The sequence below is a fragment of the Terrapene carolina genome, unplaced genomic scaffold (assembly GCF_002925995.2).
Source record: "Terrapene carolina triunguis isolate 2854851 unplaced genomic scaffold, T_m_triunguis-2.0 Scaffold90, whole genome shotgun sequence".
In the NCBI taxonomy this organism is placed as follows: domain Eukaryota; kingdom Metazoa; phylum Chordata; order Testudines; family Emydidae; genus Terrapene; species Terrapene triunguis.
The window spans coordinates 754,263-774,698 of NW_020664441.1; the positions used below are offsets into that span (position 1 = coordinate 754,263).

The 20,436-nt window shown below is 46.8% G+C and overlaps 1 protein-coding gene across 2 annotated transcripts in view; it reads right to left on the minus strand.

Annotated features, from left to right (window-relative positions):
- The window catches only part of RIC8A (RIC8 guanine nucleotide exchange factor A), a 23,505-nt gene continuing 3,069 nt past the window's right edge, over positions 1-20,436 (minus strand). The window contains exons 2-11 of one of the 2 annotated variants that reach the window (XM_024197826.2): positions 19,777-19,978; positions 10,940-10,987; positions 8,156-8,770; positions 7,331-7,425; positions 6,465-6,615; positions 5,237-5,332; positions 4,790-4,934; positions 3,959-4,103; positions 2,815-2,934; positions 1-1,410 (exon numbers count right to left, since the gene is read on the minus strand). In XM_024197826.2, coding sequence (XP_024053594.1) covers positions 1,290-1,410; positions 2,815-2,934; positions 3,959-4,103; positions 4,790-4,934; positions 5,237-5,332; positions 6,465-6,615; positions 7,331-7,425; positions 8,156-8,770; positions 10,940-10,987; positions 19,777-19,860 — 1,620 coding nt within the window. In that variant the 5' untranslated portion in view covers positions 19,861-19,978 and the 3' untranslated portion in view covers positions 1-1,289. Of the gene's footprint in view, positions 1,411-2,814; positions 2,935-3,958; positions 4,104-4,789; positions 4,935-5,236; positions 5,333-6,464; positions 6,616-7,330; positions 7,432-8,155; positions 8,771-10,939; positions 10,988-19,776; positions 19,979-20,436 lie in introns of both variants that reach the window. The other variant, XM_024197818.2, reaches the window with a different exon arrangement.

Sequence of the window (20,436 nt, forward strand, 5' to 3'; positions counted from 1 at the left end):
TCTGTCAGAAGGTTTCCTTTATTCTAGTGTAATTCTTTCTATTTGTGCTAATATGTTCTGAAACTCTTGGTACAGGAGGAGACAAATTGGAAGATAGTTTCTCTTCTTTAAACAGAAAAGTCTACGCCAGAGTGCAGGAGGGGATTTGATACCAGCCTGGGAGTGCAAAGAGCTGGGGATTTGTGGGAGCTGAAGCAGATGATTCAGCAAGAAACTACGCAAGGGGGTCTCTGCCTTTCGTTCAGAAAGCAGAATGGGAGAAGTTAGTCCAGAAAACTGAGGGTAGTGGAAACAGGAACACTGCACAGTGCTATAGACTACAAATCAAAGCATTGCTGCCAGTCACCTGCAAATGTCAATCCTGCAGTCAGTGTGAGTGCTGAAAGTTTCTCATAAGAGCTATATTCTCATACCCCCACATGTGCTCCCCACACAGCACATGTATCCTAACATGAGTCCCAACAGGCAGATGTGCTTAAATATTACACTCACATTCCCACCTGTACGCTCCACAGCCACTCATGTATACACCCCTCACACGCCCACAAATATTATCTATATGTGTACCTAAATATTACATGTTGACATGTGCCCATCTGTACATATACAATTGCATACACCCAATACACCCAGGCTCACCCATACAAGTACATACCATCAGTATGCAGACATGTAATGCCCACACTCTTCTAATCACTACACGTATGTCCCGGGCATATACTCCACTTATATATACACATTCACACACATCTCATGTTCCCAAATTCCCACATATGTTCTCTGACATAGGCATACCCTTGTGTGCCCTTACAAATGTATGCACGCTGCACAAGTGCCTCACATACTATAAACGCACCCACACCCCATAAAAACACCCAGATGCGCACACAGTGATGTGCCTACACAGAAGTCAGCACACACAATGCTCCACATGCTACTGGACCCTGTTGGTGTAAGAAGATATTCCCTCCTCCCCCTTCCCAATCTTTCTTTATAAAAGTCCTACTGGACAATCCTGGGCTTGGGTTGGAGTGTGAGATCCTCAGGGACACGGAGGGAAAGAGACCAAGATGAAACCAAGCTGTGGCGAGCTCTTTGGGAAAGGAGAGGTGGTTATGGGACCGGAGAGGAGGTGGTTGTTATCTGTCTGGGCAGTGGACTCCAGTCCTGATTCAGATCCCACTGGGAAAGTCCTCACCCAGTACTATCCTCTGGATGCAGCACCAGTTCTGAAGGGAGAGTGGAGAGCCCACAGTCCTTGGGGGGAGGGGGGAGTTGAGAGGTGTGAATCAGTCCAACCCCAAGTCAGAGTCAGACGATGATCTCTCCTCTGCCAGCTCATGCACAGCGTTCTCCAGAGAGGTGAGATTGCCCCCTGGAGTCATCCCCATTGGCTGGATGACTTGCTGTCTGCAATATGGAGGGAAAGAGCAGAGTTAGTTTGGCAAAGGGAGTTCCCAGGAGAAACCACATAATGTTTCTGGAGGGGCTACAGAACTGGGAGACTGGGGAACGCTCACATCGCTGAGCACTCGTGTCCATCCTCTGAGGGACCTGTGGGCACCTCTAGATGGCAGCCAGGGAGAATGCTTTGCAGGATACCAGCGCAGTAGAGGCCCCCTAGTTAAAGAAACAGGCCTGGTTCCAGCAACAACATTCCCATGCACCTAAGGAAGGAATAAACCTGTGAAAAGAACGAGGGGCTGATTTTCAGAAGTTCTGGGCATCCACAACTCACACTGAGCTCCCCACCTCTGAATATCCGGCTCTGTACTTCCACTTGCAAAGCTCCAAAAGGCAGCAGAGAGAATCCCACAGCCCAGCAAATCAAGTCCAAGGAATGGATTGATGCCTTTTCTCAAGCAACCTGAAGAGTGCAGCCCCTGGGGCAGGGCGTACTAGGGGTCCAGAACCCCAGTCATGTTGGAATTAGCATTGGAGATCCCAGGAGCTGCCACTCTAAGCTCCTGCTAGACTGGTTGGGTTCTAGAATCTCCTGGGCATTCCTGGCACCGTCCGGAGTAGCACTGGGCAGAGGCAGGGAGTGCTAGCTGAACCACTGTAGTGTAATGTTAGGACTGGCACCAGGATGAGTTTCTCTCTCTCTGACACACATGTGCTATCAGCATTAAATGAGCTGCCCTTTTCCTTCCCATCTCGGTGCCTTCTGAACTCTCTAGGTAGATCCCGGACCCCTGTCTGCAGTGCCCCTGAATGATGGATGAGCACCTACTGGAGAAGGCTCTCCTGTGGGGAAGGAGAATTGGTGCCACTGGCTGCCATCTGTGGCTGAAATGCTACTTCCTACCAGCAGCCACCCAGGGGCAATGCCACCATCTGCTAGAGAACTCCCAGGCTGAACTCTGGTGAGGTGACAACTCCCGATGCACTGGGAGGTGGAGAACACATTATGTGGTAGTTTCTTAGTCTGTTGCTGTCTCAATGAGGTTTGGCTAAGGCCCCTGAACTCCTTTTGCTGGGGTAACAGAATCCAGCTCTGTTAATTTATTCATGTGTTAAATCTTCCCAGCAATCATCCCAAGTCCATCCCCTATGACCTTCCAGGGCCCTGGACTGCTACCAAACACTCACTGCATGGAGCTGGGATTCCCCTCCTCCTCAAGGCATATACGTAGTTGTGTTCCCATTAAGACTATCCTAATGCACTGACCTGCCATAGTCATGACTCTATGACAAACCTGAGTCTCCCCAATCTCAGTGTCTGACCTATATTAGCCAGGACTTTTTCTTTTAGTGCATTCCCACTGCATCCCCAAACCACAACCGCACACGCTCCGTTCTCTCTTCTGATACCTGGACAGCTTGTCAAACATGTTAACCAGCTTCATGGCTTCATACTCCTTCTGCTCCTCAGTCATCCCTTCCATGGGGTTGGGGAGCTTCTCCTCCACACGGCCTGTCACTGGGTTAATGCTGAATGCAATAATGGGAACAGGAGGTAGAGAGAGAAAGAGAGACAGAAGAGAGAAACAGGTTAATTGAAAAGCAGGCTGCGTCTATGAGTTTACAATAGCATGAGAGCAGAGCTGGCCACAGAGCACATGCTCTCTTCTCTCCTTGGGATACTAGCGCTGGTGGTATCACAGAGGAGAGCCAGGTGCTCCTGACACTTGCCCATGCTCCACTGCATCACCCCCCACTCTCCTTCGGTAAGAGAGTCCTGCCAAGCCCTCCCCTCCTTCTCTGGCCACCAGAGTGGGAATACACCCTCTCCTCGTCACTTCCTTCCAGAGGCCTCCATCTGTAGAGACCTCACCTCCCTCCTCTTCCACATACATGTGGTCCATGTGATTCCAGAATTGGTGAACTAATGGCCTGATTTGACATGGCCAATCCTACGTTCAATCAGAGCTCGGTAGGACTGGAGAGTCCCCTCTGTCCACCCCATCACAGCATCACTGCTAAGCACTGCTGAGGAGAGAGAGGAACACATTAATTTTGGCTGCAGACAGGGACCCAGCAGCTGGAGGTGGGTATGACCAGAGCTCTAACCCAACCCTCATTATACACGCTACCCCATCTCCATGCCTTTCCGGAGTGGTGCAATAAGGGAATCTGTTCCACTGTAGATGACGTGCCCTACTGCCAGTGAGTGGATACGGGCACACTAGCAGCTGTCACGCGAGGGGAGCCATTCCCAAGGTGGGTGAGGCACTGGAGTAGGAAGTAGGTAATTTTTGGATGAAATGCCATCAAATGAAGTGAGTAGTGAGGAGGAGAGAGTGGGTGAAGCCCTGGGCAGGGGGATGCTGGGAGAGGATGGGGAAGAGCAGAAAGGAATAGGGTGAGAAAAGTGGGTAATGGGGTAGGTGAGAGCATAGGGACAGGATGGGGAAGGGAGCTCGTGAGCACAAGCCGGGCACGGAGAAAGGGATTTGTGAGCGTGTAGGGACAGAGGGACTGTGGGAACAGGTGGTGGAGGGAAAGGGGTCCTTACTTGGGCTTAGCTTCCTTGTATTCCTCTGTGTCCGTGTCTTCATCCTCAGAATACTCTCCCTCTGCCCGCCCTCCTGCCATGAGGCCTCGTGCTGCCAGGAGCCCGGCTGCATTGCCATATCCTGTGTACTTCACAAATCGCGACACTGATGGGGAGAGAGACACGAGAGTCAGCACATCCTCGTGCTGCCCACCAGCCCTCCTGGGGACAGGCTGGAGTGACTGAGAGAAAGTGACCAGTTTTAAACAAGAGGCACCAGCCAGCATGGACAGCCACTGAATAAATCCTCATGTGGAAGAGGCAGGTGGGAAATGCAGACTGTGGCATTGATAGTCAATACACCGCTCCTGAGTGCTCAAGCAGCAAGTTCAGCTCCGGGTCCTCCTCCCGCAGACAAAATCCCCTAATACCAATTCTTCCCCTGGACTTTGTGACAGCGGAGCGGAGGGTAAAGCAAACAATACCAGATTTATCATCTGACTCCCCACACTGGGAGGGCTGAACAATGGATCAGTGGAGCTGCATCTGTTGACAGTAGGTCTGAATGCCCAGTGTGTCTGTGAGGTGGGAAGGAGCTGTCTCCTTGCAGAGTGTTTCACTGACTACTGGCAACTCTGCCTTCCCACAGTGCACTCCTGTACTACCTGCCCCAAGCACCGAATGTCTGGACAGCGTGTCTGAGGGGTGGCAAGGTGTGTCCTCTAGCCTCGGAAGGTCTGATGTGGTGTAAACTCTAATTGGCTTTGACCAGAAATTGGATTCCATGCCCTGCCTCCCTGGCACTAAGATCCCAGAGGATCTCATCCGTCCTGTGACATTTTCGTTACTCACCGCTCTCCTTGCAGAGCACAAAGAGGAACTCGGCTGCGCAGTGCTTCACGTCGGTGTCAATGTGAGTCATCAGGCGCACAAGCTTGTTCCGTAGCAAGTTCCCCACCTCGGGGCGATTCTTCACGTCCCGCAGCGGAGGCAGCACCTGCAAAGCCACAGCAAGAGGGATGAAGCTGGAACAGCACTGGGATTTCCAGAATACCTTTGTGCCACAATGCAATTTACAGATTAAATAAATGAATAAACTATTGGGAGTGCAGCAAGAGTGTAGGCAAACGTTGCAGGTACTGAGGGGCTCATAGCCTTGGATAGCAGAATCTATATACGGAGGGAGAGGGGTATCTGTTTGGAGGCTGGTGGTATCCATAAAGTTTGTATTATTCTTCTCTCACCTCAGAGGAATCAGGAATGAGTATCATTTGGATTCTCCCTACACCAACACGGTACCTTAGCTTTGAGGAACTTCCTTGTCTGGCGGTGGACACGGGCACTCTCTGTCAGCAGGTTCAGCACAGGGGTCAGGGTCTCCTTCAGTTTGTGACCCTGTGAAAGAGCCCAGAAGAAACAACAACAGGTCATCACAAGCTCACGTAGTTCTCATTGTCCAGTTCCTAGCAGAGACAGATCCCGAAAGCGCAGGCCTGCGTGGAAAGAGATGAGGACTGAGGATTCCAGTTCTGTGCCACGGCAGCTTTCCCACTGTGTCAGTGCTCAGAGCTGGCAGCCTCTCTGCATTCGCTATATGGCACGGGGCTGCCAGAAGCACACTGGAACACAGGAGTGACAGCAGAGAGAGCTGGGAAGTCATGCAGCCACGCTCAGAAAAGCTCTCAAAGTATTTCTAGAGATTGAAGACCACACCCAATGTTCTGCTGAGTTGGTGACGTTTTTAACAGGTTTGCTTCATATAACACTTTTCTGTCAAAAATGAACTTAGAACTTAAAAACAATTTTATTTTTGGCTTCAGGGAAAACTCAGATTAAGCTGCCGGAGTAGTAAATCACGGAATTTGGGGGGGGGGAGGGGAGGGGGCTGGGTGTTAATCCCAATGATCTGCCTTAATGAAGCCCACAAAAACTCCACCAGCCCTCCACCTCAAAGTGAGATTGGTGACAATCAGTCCTCAGATCTGCTGAGTTAGTCACAGGAAAGAAACAGCTAACCAATCAATCAATTGCCTACTGTACAGCAACTCACACGGTCACATCCAAACAGCTGACCAACACACCCGGTAACTAACCAGTTCCAGGGATTCCGATTCAATCAGCTGTTCAGCACCCTGATCAGTCAGTCAACCAACTCCCATCCAACGAATCTTGCCATGCAAACAGCCAATAAATCTATTACTTTTTAATCAACAAGTTAATCACCCTACTGTCCAGTCAACCAGTGAACCTAGTCAAACACCAACCATAATTTTTTGCCTCTGTCAGGAAAATATCTGCCACTTCTATTAAAGGTATAGCTACAAACTATTCTGGTGAATTCCAAACCAGCCATCACTTGCTGACATTCCTGTGGTCTCCTCGTGAGGTGTTCTGGGGGTTTTTAAATGGAAAAAGTAGCTCTGCTTGTCAGGGATGGAGGGCCAAATCTGCCCTACAGTGAGAAGAGAAGGTACTGCATGGAAAGATGGTGCAATGAAAAACTCTGAACAGCATCTCCTCTACCTACCCTGTCAAGTCGTCGCTCTAAGAAATCCAGCAGGACACTGACTGCATCCATGTTAACGCCCATGTACTCAAGCGAGCCTGGCCGCACCTTCGGGGTCAACAGGACATCCAGACACATGAGAGGGAGGTTGCCCAAGAGGTTAACTGTGTGGCTGAACATACAGGGAGAGGAGGAACAAAGAGACAGCCAAGGCTCTGTGTTAATGTAGATTCTTTTATTCTCCAAGGAGCAAGTTAATTTCTAAATTCTAGCAATATGACGCGCCGGAGGGTAAGATCAAAAACTATCATTTGCTGGGACCTGCAAGTGGACTCTTCTACAACCAAACTAATCAAAGGGTGTGCACACAAAGGTTAAACATGACCTGATTTTGGGAGGTCTCAGCACTCTCTCTAATGACAATTGTCAATGTCAGTTGCACAACATGACTCAGGATATGGTTAGATATTTAAGGCCAGATTGTGAAGACCTTTTTCAAGTTGGTGAGCAATTCTTGCTCTGACAAGTTGTCCCATTCCCTTCAGCAGGACTACACCTCTACCTCGATATAACGCGACCCGATATAACACCAATTCGGATATAACGCGGTAAAGCAGTGCTCCGGGGGAGCGGGGCTGCGCACTCCGGTGGATCAAAGCAAGTTTGATATAACGCGATTTCACCTATAATGCGGTAAGATTTTTTGGCTCCCGAGGACAGCGTTATATCGAGTTAGAGGTGTACTTGTAGAGAAAGGTACCATTCAGCATGAGTCAGGGTATCAGAATCTGATCCTTAGTGTCAGGATGGCTTAGATAGTAGCACCTTCTCCTCTGGGTAAGAAGGTTATGTGGGTTCAAGTCTTATGCCAGGATAATGATCTTCACCTATGAAACTCTTCTGTCCGGTCCTCTCCATCAGCTGAAATCATCAGGCAATGACGCAGGAGAGCGCCCAGGCGTCGGTACAGAGCAGCATCTTCCTGGCCCCAAAACAGAAAACAAAAAACCTGATTATGAAAGGGAAGCACATCTCTGCAGTCCCTGAAATCCCAGAGTCTGTTTGCCGTTCTGCCGCTCTACTGCTGTTTTGGGAACAGAACACTTCTGTACATTGATACCAAGAACAACCAAATCTTGGTAAAGTGGAGTAAGATACAAATCATGGCAATGTCCCCAAAACTCTCTTTCAGCTTCCTGCCCCACTCATACACTTGCTTGTCCTTTATCTTGCTCCATATCCCTCCCAAGTCCTCCATCACACTACACGGTTAATCCAGGGACCAGCAGAGGCCACAGACATTCCCAAGAGTTAGCCATCTGCAGCCTCCATCACACCCATTAGCTAATATAGAAGGCGGAAAAGGGCCAGGCCTTGGCCATTTCAAGGGCGAGTTACATAAGCATTTTGCCCTCTTCCAGCACAAAGAAATTATTTTTAGTCATAAGATAGATAACAAATTGTAGCATTTTAAAAACTTACTTTTTGTAAAGTGTTAACAGTCTATAGGGCAGAGACAGCAGAGTTGTCATCAAACTGTTCTAGAAACGAAGGCCCCATGGGCTGCTTCTGTTCCTACATGTGTGTATGTAACTGTGAGTCCACAGACTGGAGGATGCACCAACATCAGATGCAACAGGGAAGAATTGCTAAGTGGAGGTGGAAAACCACAATCAAACCAAGGCATGGGCAGTGACTTCTGAGAAACTTACCTCATCCACCTCCCTCTTGCTGGAGTCAAATGTGATGTTGAAGAGCACCTTAAGGATCTCCATGGCACGCTCTGTCTCCTGGCGTGGCAGGGGCAGGGGAGGGCTCCCCTCAGTGGCTACCTCATGGGGGTCCAGCCATTTCACCCCTAGCGTCAGCTCCAGGGTGTCTGTCATCAGGCTGATGCCCCTGAGCTCCTGGGCCAGCTGCTGCCGGATGTCCACCCTCAGTGCTGTCAGCAGGAACAGAAGACGCAGGTCAAAAAACTTGACCTCATGGGGGAGGTTCTTCTCATTGTAGAGTTTGATGCGCTCCGTAAGACCCACCACGAGCCGGGCCTCAGCCGTCAGCTCTTGTGCCCGGGGACTGCTGAAGACGATGTTGCAGAGGCATTTGAGGGCCTCCAGGATCACATCTAGGTCTGGGACTTCCCGAATGAGCTCCTCTGAGTAATCAATGCCAGCGTGTCTGGCCAAGGTTTGCAGGCCTTCCCCGGTGGTAAAGGGGTCAAGGCAGCCTTTGTCCCGGGACAGTATGCGGATGCTTTCCAAACATGTGACTTGGCAGGAGGGCTGGAGCTCTCTCTCCAGGAACTTGATCAGCAGCTGGGCCATTTTCTGCGGAGTTGGAAGGGAAAAATGAAGACACAGCAAACAATGCCTTAGTTCTGACATTTCAACAGCTGTTCTCACAAGTGGGCACTGTGTAATGCACCGCGCTGAAACAGATAAGCAGTATCTAGAGATGGGCCTACCATAAAGTTCAGATCAAGACGTGAACTTTCCAAAGCTCAAGGGCATTTGGCTCCAGAGTGTGGGTTCTGACCCACATCTAGAAATAATGCATAGAAAGGAGTACAAAATTGGGGGTGGGGGGGTGATGTAATGGGAGTCTCAAGGTCAGAGAGCAGGTGATACTGTGGATGGGGGAGCAGGCTGAAGGAACTGAGGGAAGGATAATACAAGGTTAAGGGAAGGATGGAGGATCTAGCTGGGCTGAGAAGAGGGTGGGGAGAAGGGAAAATATCTCAGGTTTAGATATCGTAGAATGTCACTAATTCTCACCAATGACTAGGAGACTCATTGGCCCAGACTCCTTGCTGGGGTAAACTGGGATAGCTCCATCAATACTGATTTACACCAGCTGAGGATCTGTCCCATTGTGAATTGCTGATATCTTGCAGATCAGCGAGTAAGAAAACAAAACAGCAAGAAGAGCAAAGGTACAACCCTGCATAGTTTTGTTTTAATGTGTAACACTTCATATGACACTAGTAAATGTTCTGCATATGTTGCATAAGTAATGATGCCACAGTAAGAGAAGACCTTACTACAGCTCGCTCGCTGCCATTCAATCTGTGATGAGAGGTGAAGGTGAAGGTGAAGTCATCTGCCATGTGAGTGAATTTTGGAGACTGTGGATCAATGGGGCAGGAATCAGTGGGGTTTTGCAGTAAATCTTAAGCCTTTCTGGGGATGATCCAAAGTGAACTGAATGAGGAGGGGGCCTTGCAGAGATAGTCTTTATGAAGAATAATGGATATATGATCACTTCATGCTTTGTTGCAAGATAAGAGCTTCAAAGTCAGGATCCTTCTGCCACCCAAGAAAGGGTTTTTGATGAAGTTCTTGAAGCACTGGAGTTTTTTTATATTGTATATTTTTAAGGCTATAAAAACCATTTAGTGTAAAAACACCCCCCCTCCCCTGACAAATAGTGTAGCATCAAAACTCCACAGAGGGAAGTTGGGCCTCTCTAATGGAGTAGCTGCTCTCTTGCAGGTAGCTGGAGTCTCTACTGGGTCCTAATACTGTTTTGTCCTTTCGTAAGGCAGGGTGATGTATGTAAGGTGTCGTCTCTGGTTAATCAGATTGCTCCTTTTAAAAGCTCTTTGCCATAGGATTCATCGTTGCTTACTGCAACAAAATCCAAGGGTATTTGGCATATTTCTCACCCTCTATCTATGGAACACTTCTGTGTGTAGACACAAAAGACATTTCCATTGACTGAGGAGGTACAATCATTTTGTACCACAATACATTTCTCCACTGTAGATAAAGGCCTCAGTGTGTCTATGCAGGTGGAGAGTATTTTTCTGGCTACCTGGGTGGTGGCAGGTGTGTGCCTCTGTGTATACTACATTCTGCAGGCCACATTCAACTCTGGCATAATTTCATTGACTGCGGCGGAGTTAAAGGTGGCATGACTTTGGTTTGTGTGTCAGTATAGGTGGCAAGCGTTTTCCTGTATGGTATGTCTATTTAGGTGATGTTTGTGTGGCCGTGTGTACATGCATGCACATGGTGGGCATTTGTCTACCTGTAGGGGTGGTGGCAGGAGTGTGGTAGGGTGTGTATCCAAATCCAAAGTAGAGAGAATGCAGGCAATGTGACAGAGGAGACAGACAGAGAGTGATTTTCTATTCCAATGTCTGAAATACGAGATTGAGGCAATAGCTTTTTCACACTAATTATCAAGAACCATAAAAGACGTCTTATGAAAAAGCATTGAGGAATAACTTGCGTGGCCCTGGGGAGGAAGGAGAGGGACAGTAGACGTGGCATCGTGCTATGTAGAACCTGCCCCTGGATCAGAAATGGACACTGCTGACAAACTGACTCAGGGGACCACTGTTCTAACTCAATGCTCCTCCATCAGTGACCTAGTCCCAGTGAGAGAGCACTAGCTTCTCTCTGGGATTTGCCATCTCTCACCAAGCCCTTTGGCATTCACTGCTCTGCATTCAGGTACCTCTGGATGGCCATAGTAAGAAACAAAGGACATACCTTCCTCTCCTCCCGCTCTTCATCTTCAAAGGTGAAACACTGAGACTTCTGTGAAAACAAACCAGAAATTACTAGTCTCAAGAGGCAAAAAACAAAATGAGAAAATAAATTTGCTCTACAGGATACAAGGAATGGTTCAGGGACAGCCATTGGGCTGCTTCTACCCAGCCAGACACATAATATGAGAGCTACGGGCCAGTCATTGAACTGAAAGGCAGCAATGAAAAAGGAAATCATTCTTCTTGCAGAGAAGAGCCAATTCATGGAACTCACTGCTGCAGGAAATCAGTATGGCAATGTTTATCAGAGGATATTAAAAGGGTTTAAGATATTTACATAAACAAGTAGAACACAAGTAGCTGAAGTCACTGAACCAGGCAAAAAGTTAACAGAGAAATCAGGATTGCTTGCAAAGTTCAGAAAATCATTTCCCCCCACGGTATAGCACAGTTGACTAGACTCATTATGGAGAGTTTCACCTTCCTCTGAAGTATCACATAGGAGCGACTGAAAGAGGCAAGATACTTATATGCCTAGGAGACAATTCTGCTAGCACTCTGTTGCAAAACTGTTACCCAGGGTTATATATGTTCAAAGAGCCAACCCGCAGGCACTCCATAAGGCATGTTTCCAGCCAAATTAAAGAAAGCAACAGGGGGGAGCAGGAGTCACATGAACTGGATATACCATTACAAGTCCTTTATATATGGTTGCAATTAGGGTCTGATCCAAAAGCTGCTGAAGTAAATGGAAAGACTCCCACTGACTTCAATGCACTTTGGATCAGACCCCTACTTCCTGGAGTTTGCATTACATTTTAAATGACCACTTACACACCCAGACTGTTCTTCAGACACTCCTCTGCTCTATGTCATCCGTCCTCCTTCTGCTTCCTGCCATCCATCCCATTAACCCTCCTCCCACTCCATGTTCCTGCCATTCCTTCCACGGTTTTGTGTGACATCCTTCTTCTTAAATCTAAGCCTCATTATTTCACATTTCTCTCCATTGCCCTGATCTCACTCCTTGTCTGTCCAAGCCATTCTGAGATTTATTAACAGGCATATTTGTACTGATCAGCCCCCGATCTCCTACAGGTGCTCTAGTTTTGTACCATTAACAAGTTTCATCCCTTCACTGCATGTTCCTTCTTTTAGGTTACTGAAATGTAAATACCTTTTTAGGATGACACCTCAGAAATGGATTTCTCTTTTGTTCTCTGTGGAGTTTTAAGATCCCTTGGCAATCTGTATATGCAGGTGGTTCCTGTATCATGTCTGCTTTACAAGGTCCTGGGCTTGATCCTCTGTGGAACCCGCAGCTCCCCATTTAGCTTGCTAACCTACAGCATGGGATTCTTAGGTTGACGGCCATGGGTTTCTGACTTGTATTGGGTACAAACATTTCCACACGTTGTTAAATTTGATGCAGGAATCACTGTGTGAAATTCTGTGGTCTGTGTTACACAAGAGGTCAGGCAGATGATCACAATGGTTCCTTCTGGCCTTAAAATGCATGACTCTATAAAACAACATGAAGAGTTATGGAAAGAACAGATGAGTAGGGATGAGAGCTGTCATGTAGGAGAGGCTTGTGTCCAGCGTTGCCAATAAATCCATTCTTTTCTAAAGTCTATTGTGATACCTATATGTCCCCCGCTGCTGTGTGGTTGTTTCTGAGCACTTCCCAAGCACTTAAATATAGAAACAACAATAACACTCTCTCTCGCCTTTTCTTCTTTCCAGGCCCGGGTGAAACACAGCTTGATTCATTGTTTTTTATTTGCTTGTGTGAGTGGGTGTGTTGAGTGTCTAGTGCCTTGATTGAAGTAGAGAAATGTTATTTCTTATGAGAATAAGCTGCTTCTGGCTCTTTATTCTGTGGCCTATGAGGCCATCCCGGATGTGAGTGATTGTCTCGGTGAACTAAGAGGATAATTCCTTGAAGGGAGAGGTGCTGTGTTCTGGGGTTGAGTGGTGGCCATCTGAGTTTGCAGTCTAGAAAAATTCTACGGGGCTTTGCTTTGCTACCTCCATAGCCAGGGAGAGGCAGGCTCTCTATCTCCCTCATAGCAGTGGCAGAAGTTGGTGATGGAAGCTGGCTGTATCAGAACATATTTTCCACCACTTATGCCTGAGTTTCTTCTTGCTTCTTCCATCACGGCGTGTCAGTGCTAATATCTATAGTCATAATCAGGAAGTGCTTAGCACTAGTGCTAGTTCTTCTCCTCCTTGGCCTCTCAGTTGGTTCGGGTTTTCAATAAGCAAGTTTAGGAATTTGCCAGTATCCAAGAGATTCTCGGGATCCACCACATCCTCCAGTTTCTTAGTCTAACAGCAAAGCTTCTGCTACTCTGTAGCCCAGCTCCCTCCATCCAAAGGGCTTCAGCTGACAAGGACTGCTCCATGCTTTCAATATCCAAGCAAGCAACTAGCCCAGGACTTTGATAAGTTACCTTCTTATTTGCAACCCTTAACAAAGACCACACCCAGACTGTATAGCACCTTCCCTCTTCACGAGGCCGCTTCACACTGGATCAGAAATGTCTGAGATCTGTCTAAAAAGGTATTTTTAACATTGTAAGTGACATGGGCATTTAGACTGTGGCTGCACTAGAAGTGCTTTACCAGTATAGGAATGTCAGCACACTACACTGGCAAAGTGCTGCTAGTGTGGACGCAACTTATACTGGCAAAACTGTGCTTTGTACACTGTAAAAACACTCCCTACGAGAAAAACACCAGTAAAAGTGCAGTTTTGTTGGCATAGCTGCATCTACATGAGGGGCTTCTGCTATGTCAGTCAGGGATCAAACCTCTTCACATGCCTGACCAATGTAGCTATGCCAGCTGAAGACTGTAGTTTAGACATAGCCTTACTCTGCTCTCTTTATCCAGCTCTGTAGGACCCATTGATGCACGTGGACTGGCTGTAAAACATGCCAGGAGCTAAGCAGGCTTCTATTTTGCACATCTTTCTTTGAAGAGACCTCTCCCAAGAAAGATCCTATTTCTACAATTTTTAAAAAGATGTAAGCTGGGAAGGACCACCTCCCCAAACTGGGAAGGCAAGAGATACATCCCACACCTAATACAGAAGGCTGCTTGGCAGCTAGGTGAAGGCTCTTGGTCTTAACAAGGCACCTAAGGTGGGCACCGGTCACTTCGGAATTTACACACCCTGTTGCATCTTAAATATTCTAGGTCTTGGCCCTACTCCCTCTTCTTGGTGATATTTCCATTATCTCCTCCACAGCCACGTCCTATAGTTTCCTCGATCTGCTCTGGATTCCTTAATAGAGCTGTTACACTAGCTTCTCTCCAGCCCCTTTGTTTTCAAAAGGTTTAAAATATAGACGCATAAATTGCCCTGTCTCACTTCCTTCGTTAGCCTCATATTGATCCTGTCCCCACCCTTTGGTTTGCTCAGCTTTCAGATCTTCTAATTCTTGATTAGCTATTCTGGACATGATCTTGATTTTCAATATAATTTTATATGTATCCTTCATCCCACAGTCTAAACAAAATATACAGCATCACAGCTGGGTAAAAGAATGCCAGGCAAACAATCAGCACACTGCACAAAAGTGGGAGGTGGCTGGGTGATGTCTAGGGACTTCAAAATGGATTACTTAAGATCACTGAGCCATCCCTCCAGCGTGTCAGTTTCTCCCCTTGGATCCCAGGCAATTCAGATACAATCAATAAAGCGTATAGGTCTGTGTCTTGCTCTTGGCTCTCAATGCTATGATTTAGGGAACTCCCTATTCTTCTGGAACACAAAGAGCCATCCCTGAGGCCCCACAGTCTCTTTCATCTGCCTCTCATCCTTCACTCTGAAAACATGTGTGTTTTATCTTGCCTCTGCTTTTCATCCCTCTGGTTTCGGTTTTCATGGCAATTTTAATGCACGATTAACCCCTTCACTGTTGAACTCTGGTGCCACTTCTGTATGGCAGCTGAATGCAGCAGCATTGTTTCAAGTGCTAAGCTGGCAATAGATCAGAATTTCATTGATGGCACACCTGCTACAGCATCTGCAGCATCACTGGAGGTGCATTTTAACCAGGTACGTTAGCCAGCATTGAAGCAGCTAATTTCATTCTATAACCTTTCCATTCCTCTCCTGACCCTATTTTATAGCTCAAAAATGCCTCCTCCTTACCCCGGATGATTCTGTTCCTTTCCTGAACAAACTGGATTTTTTTTTTTTTTAAACTTTTGAGTGGCAGGCACATAGAATTTGTCCATTTTATTCTCCATCAGGATCCTTTCCATCACATTCAAGTTGTGTCTTGCTCCTGCATTGCTTCAACCTTATCAATTAACCCCAACTTTACACTCTCTTCCACATCTGGCTCTGTGAAATTCATTGTCCCTACATTCCCTCACAATCAGGTTAACTTCGTTTACACACCAACTTAGAATTACTGGCACTGTTGCTTTGATGTTTCCCCACCTCCATGGCTCCTGTCAAGTCCTCTACGCTACTCAAAACTAAGTCAAGACATTCCTTTCTTCTCGGCTCACTCTTTTATAAAGCGTGCAAGGAAGCCATGTGTTTACGTTTCATCTCTTTGAAGCTGGGGCACTGGGCTAGATCCTTAGGTGTTATGAAATGGGGGGATGACACAGGTGGCTTTCCACCTCTACCTCTACTCCTGGAGGCAGAAGGGGACTGTTTTGGTCTCCAGTGCAAATTAGAGCAGCTCCAGAGCTGCTCTAAGGCCAGTTCAGTCAGTCCAAGATTGCCATGCCTCCTCCCCATTGGCACACCCACTGCACCCGGAAGGTGGTCCCAGGAACACGTGATGCGGTAGAGCTGCCTAGGCTAACTTTCTGCCACCCAAGGATTCCCCTATGCAAAGGGAATCCTCAGCTACCCTGTTAGCACAACTCTGTGTTCCCTTTGCACTCCAGGAGTGGTACAGAGGGGATGAAGCAGGAGCGGAGAATCGGGCCTTCTTCTAATTGTCTGTAAAGGACCACGTAAAGATATGGCGCTGCATGATAATAAGAAATAGTAATAATGTCCATAAAATTCTGATTTATTCTTTTTGCTTGTTGTCCACATATGTATATAGACTTGAATTTTCAAACTACGGGTAAGTCATTTTAGCCTCTGCAGCTGGTAGCTCTGGGGTGATTTAAAGGCCCTGGGGCTCCCAGCCACAGCCGGAGCATCAGGACCTTTAAATCGTGAAAGGCCACGCCCCCTCTCAGGACTCTGGCATACCGGTAAGTCCTTTAAATTACTTTCACCCCTGTTGGTACCTTTCACGTAGTCTCTCAATAATACAGAGCCAATCTAAGGGTCTTATTCAGATTTTACTCAGTCATTTTCCAGCAAAGTTCTGCTGAAATCAATAGGAGTGTTAAGCGAGTAAGGAAGGAATAACTGAGGAAGGATCAGAGGGTTTGGCCCATTGCTCACCATGGCAGACGGATTAGAGGAATCCCTCTTGAACATCCAAAGCATGGCATTTCAAATCCAATCTTTTAAAGAACTAAACAATTTTCATACCTCGACATGATGCATCATTCAAAGGTTTGAGCCAGATACCAAGATGAGCCCAGTCTATGTAACTCCAAGGTCTCAAACCATATTATCCTATTCAAATCAGGCAGGGGTTGCTGAAGCAGCTAAAGGAAAACACTACAGCACCAAACTGTGGCTGCACCCTGTGCTAATGGGCAAGGGGTGGAGGGTGCGCGTAGCCTTCTCTCGTTCCCCACCACCTTTGCCATACTGGATCAGACCAGCGCTCCGGAAGCTCCTGCTTCCAACAGTGGCCAATGATAGATGCTTCAGAGGAAAGGGTAAAATGGACAATTATAAACTAACATTTCCATGGGGGAAGTTATGATTTATGCCCCAACAGAAGAGGGTTTAAAGACTTTTATAAATGTTTTATCCTATCTAATGTAACTGCAGATATCCATGTTAGGTATGTAAATGTCCAATCCTTGTACCCTCCTCAGCTACTTGTCTGAATTATATCTTGTGGCAGTGAGTTCCACAGGTTAATTATGCAATATGTGTGTAAAAAGCATTTCCTTTTACCCGTTTTAAAGGTATTACCTTTTAATTTCACTAGATCAGAGAGTCATAGATTTTAAGGCCAGAAGGGACTATTATGATCATCTAGTCTGACCTTCTGCATAAAACAGGCCAGAGAATTTCACCCCTTGGGCCTTTATGACAAGAAAAGGTAAGGATGTGCTCCTGACTGATCTATCCTATAGCACTCATTATTTTATATACAGGACCTCTCTCACGTCCCCTTTCCAAACTAAATACACCTCCACCTCGATATAACGCTGTCCTTGGGAGCCAAAAAAATCTTACCGCGTTCTAGGTGAAACCGCGTTATATCGAACTTGCTTTGATCCACCGGAATGCGCAGCCCCGCCCCCCCCGGAGCACTGCTTTACCGCATTATATCCAAACTCATGTTATATCAGGTCGCGTTACAGCAGGGTAGAGGTGTAGTTCTGTCCTCTCTTCATATGGAACCACTTCCATGCTCCTAATCACTTTTGTCATCCTTCTCTGGACCTTTGCCATTTCTGTTATATCCTTTGGCAATGCAGTAACCAATACAGATTATAATAGGCCCTGAATTCTTTGCCGGGATAAACTGGCACAGCTCCATTGCAGTTAATGGAACTATCCCAATTTACACCAACAGAGAATTTGATCAACTGCTTAAGGCGAGGATGTCATCAGTGTACATAACAGTATTATCATATTTTTGTTATTAATCTCCATCACATTCTTAATACTCCCCAACATCTTTTTTGACCAATATTGTGTATTGCCCAGATGTTTTTATTGTGCTGCCTACAAACGGGGCCCTAGGATCTTTTCCAGAGTGATTTAGAACCTATCAACATGCATGAATAGTTCAAATTGTTCTTTCCAATGTACATCACTTTGCACCAGTCCACAGTGAATTATTATTGCCCCCGTGTTGCTCAATTGCCTATTGGCATCTGATCCAGCACCCACTGAAGTCAGTGATAGTCTTGCCATTTACTTCAATGGGCTTTGGAGATCCGGTCTGTTGTAGGGTCCCTCAGGAATTCCTGACATTCTTTTGTAGTCTTGAGAGACTTACATAATTGTCTGTTATCTGCAAATTTGACCTCCTCCACTGTTCGCAATGTCTTCCAGATCCTTTATAAATGTATTAAACAGCCTGACATGAATTCTTCAGGCACCATAATGTTAACTTCCTTTCATGCCCATTTGTTGAAAAGAATATATCTAGGGCAGGGATCTCCCATCATCTTCTGTGGTGAAGACTGACACAAAGACATTGCAGAGAAGCTAAGACAATGTCTTATCCTCCTTTATTGCTCCCTGACAGTCTAGCCGACTTGCTAACTCTCTCCCCGGCTTCCGATATACTCTCAAAAAATGTCTTGGTGTTTGTTCTGCTATGTTTAGCTATATGCTCTTCAAATTTCCTCTTAGCGTCTTAATTCCTCTTATATTTAGACTCATAGACTTTAAGGTCAGAAGGGACCAATATGGTCATCTAGTCTGACCTCCCGCATGATGCAGGCCACAAAAGCTGACCCCCCCAGTTTCCCTTAACTCTGCTGTTGAAGTCTCCAGATCGTGATCTAAAGACTTCAAGTTACAGAGAATCTTCCAGCTTGCGACCCCTGCCCTATGCTGCGGAGGAAGGCGAAAAACCTCCAGGGCCACTGCCAATCTACCCTGGAGGAAAATTCCTTCCCGACCCCAAATATGGCGATCAGCAGAACCCCGAGCATACAGGCATCCCTACTGTCAAAGTGCTTCCTTAATTATCTTTAATTGTGAACCATAATAATTCTGCCTGTATGCTCGGGGTTGCCTGTATTTCATCTGCCACGGTTTGTGTTATTTTTGCTGTACGTCACTTTTATGGGGTTCTACTGTTTCTTAATTGAGACTTCTACTGGATTAAAATTGCCCGGTTGGAACAGATGTAGCACGCACAATTTTTTCCTGGAAAATGACACTTGTGCAACAATATTTGCAGCTTTCTCTGCTCACTTTCCACCTACTTCCGCGTGATGCAGAATGAGTCATGTAGGATCTGATGGGCCAAATTCATTCCTAAGGTGACTCCTTTGAAGTGAATTTCACCTGCACTTGCGTATTGGTTCCTGGGCTGAAAACGTCATGTGAGCCTATTCGTGTAATGTTTTGAAACATTTCCAAGCTGGTAGCAGCAATCGCTCATTCCTAGCAGTTTGTTCTTTTCACGTCCTATTTTTGATTCCTCTTATCATCAACTTTCAGATGAAGCATATGTGGCAAATCCCTACTGTCAAAGTGCTTCCTTAATTATCTTTAATTGTGAACCATAATAATTCTGCTCCATCCATAGCTTCCTCCTTAGGCCTCATATGTTACCTCCAAACCTTCGTTTACCATAAAGGGCTCCTCCTTTCTATCGCTCACTATTTAGCCCCTGCATGGAAATTCACTTCCCTGCCATGTTTCCCTTGCACCCTTGATGCTAAAAATCCAGCCTGAGTGCTTTATTTCCAGTACATAAGTGAAGCAGGAAGGGGAGATGCTTACTAGATGCTTAGGAACAGTCACTGTCAAAACATGCAGGAACCACTGAAGCTACAAACAAAAGATTTACCCGCTAAGCAGCTTAATGGCAGTTTTATTGAAGCGATGCACAGACAGATGTAGGTAGAGGAGACAGACGGGGACAGCTGGGTGGCACAGAAATCCCACAGCATGGCTTCTCCAGCCAACCTGCTCCCAGACACGTAAACAGGGAAAGCTGAGGACTGGCTCAGGCCAAGCACAAACACAACACTCACCTCCTGGTTGTAGATCTGCAGCACCTTGAGGATAGCGTCTTGTTCCCCGCTTTCCACAGTCTCTACCACATTCTTGAGCTCCATTGCCCTAGCAGCTTGGATATGGATTGGAATGATATGGGGTGGGGTGGGCGGCCTTGCAGCGTTGCCGGATAATTACCCGGATAATTACCGATGCACAGGGACCTTGATACACAGACAACTGGGAGGGAGAGGGGAGGAACAGAGAGAGAAAAGCAAGTGAAATGGCTCACTGTTACATCCAAAGGGCAGAGCAGATGGATGACCCCTGTAAAATCAGGCACTAACTCCCTCTCTTTCTCTCGCCCTTTAATCCTCTTCCTCCTCTCTCTGCTTTCCAATGTTTAATAAATGCCCTCCCACCAACGCACTTAGGAAACCTCCCTCCCTTTCCCAGCCGGAAGATTAACACAGAACAGATAACTACAGCTCCCTGCTGCCCTCCTCCTCCACCCACTGTCCTGATTTCTGTTATCACACAGCAAAATCCCAGAAATGACCCTGTGGAGTAAAAGAGATGCACAATAGACAGACAAGCACCATCCAGGCTGGGTTAAGGTGGAGCTGCCCTTTAAGGTGGCATGAAGAAGTTCCTCAATTAAAAGCACTGGGATTTTGGTCTGTTGGTTCAACAAAGAA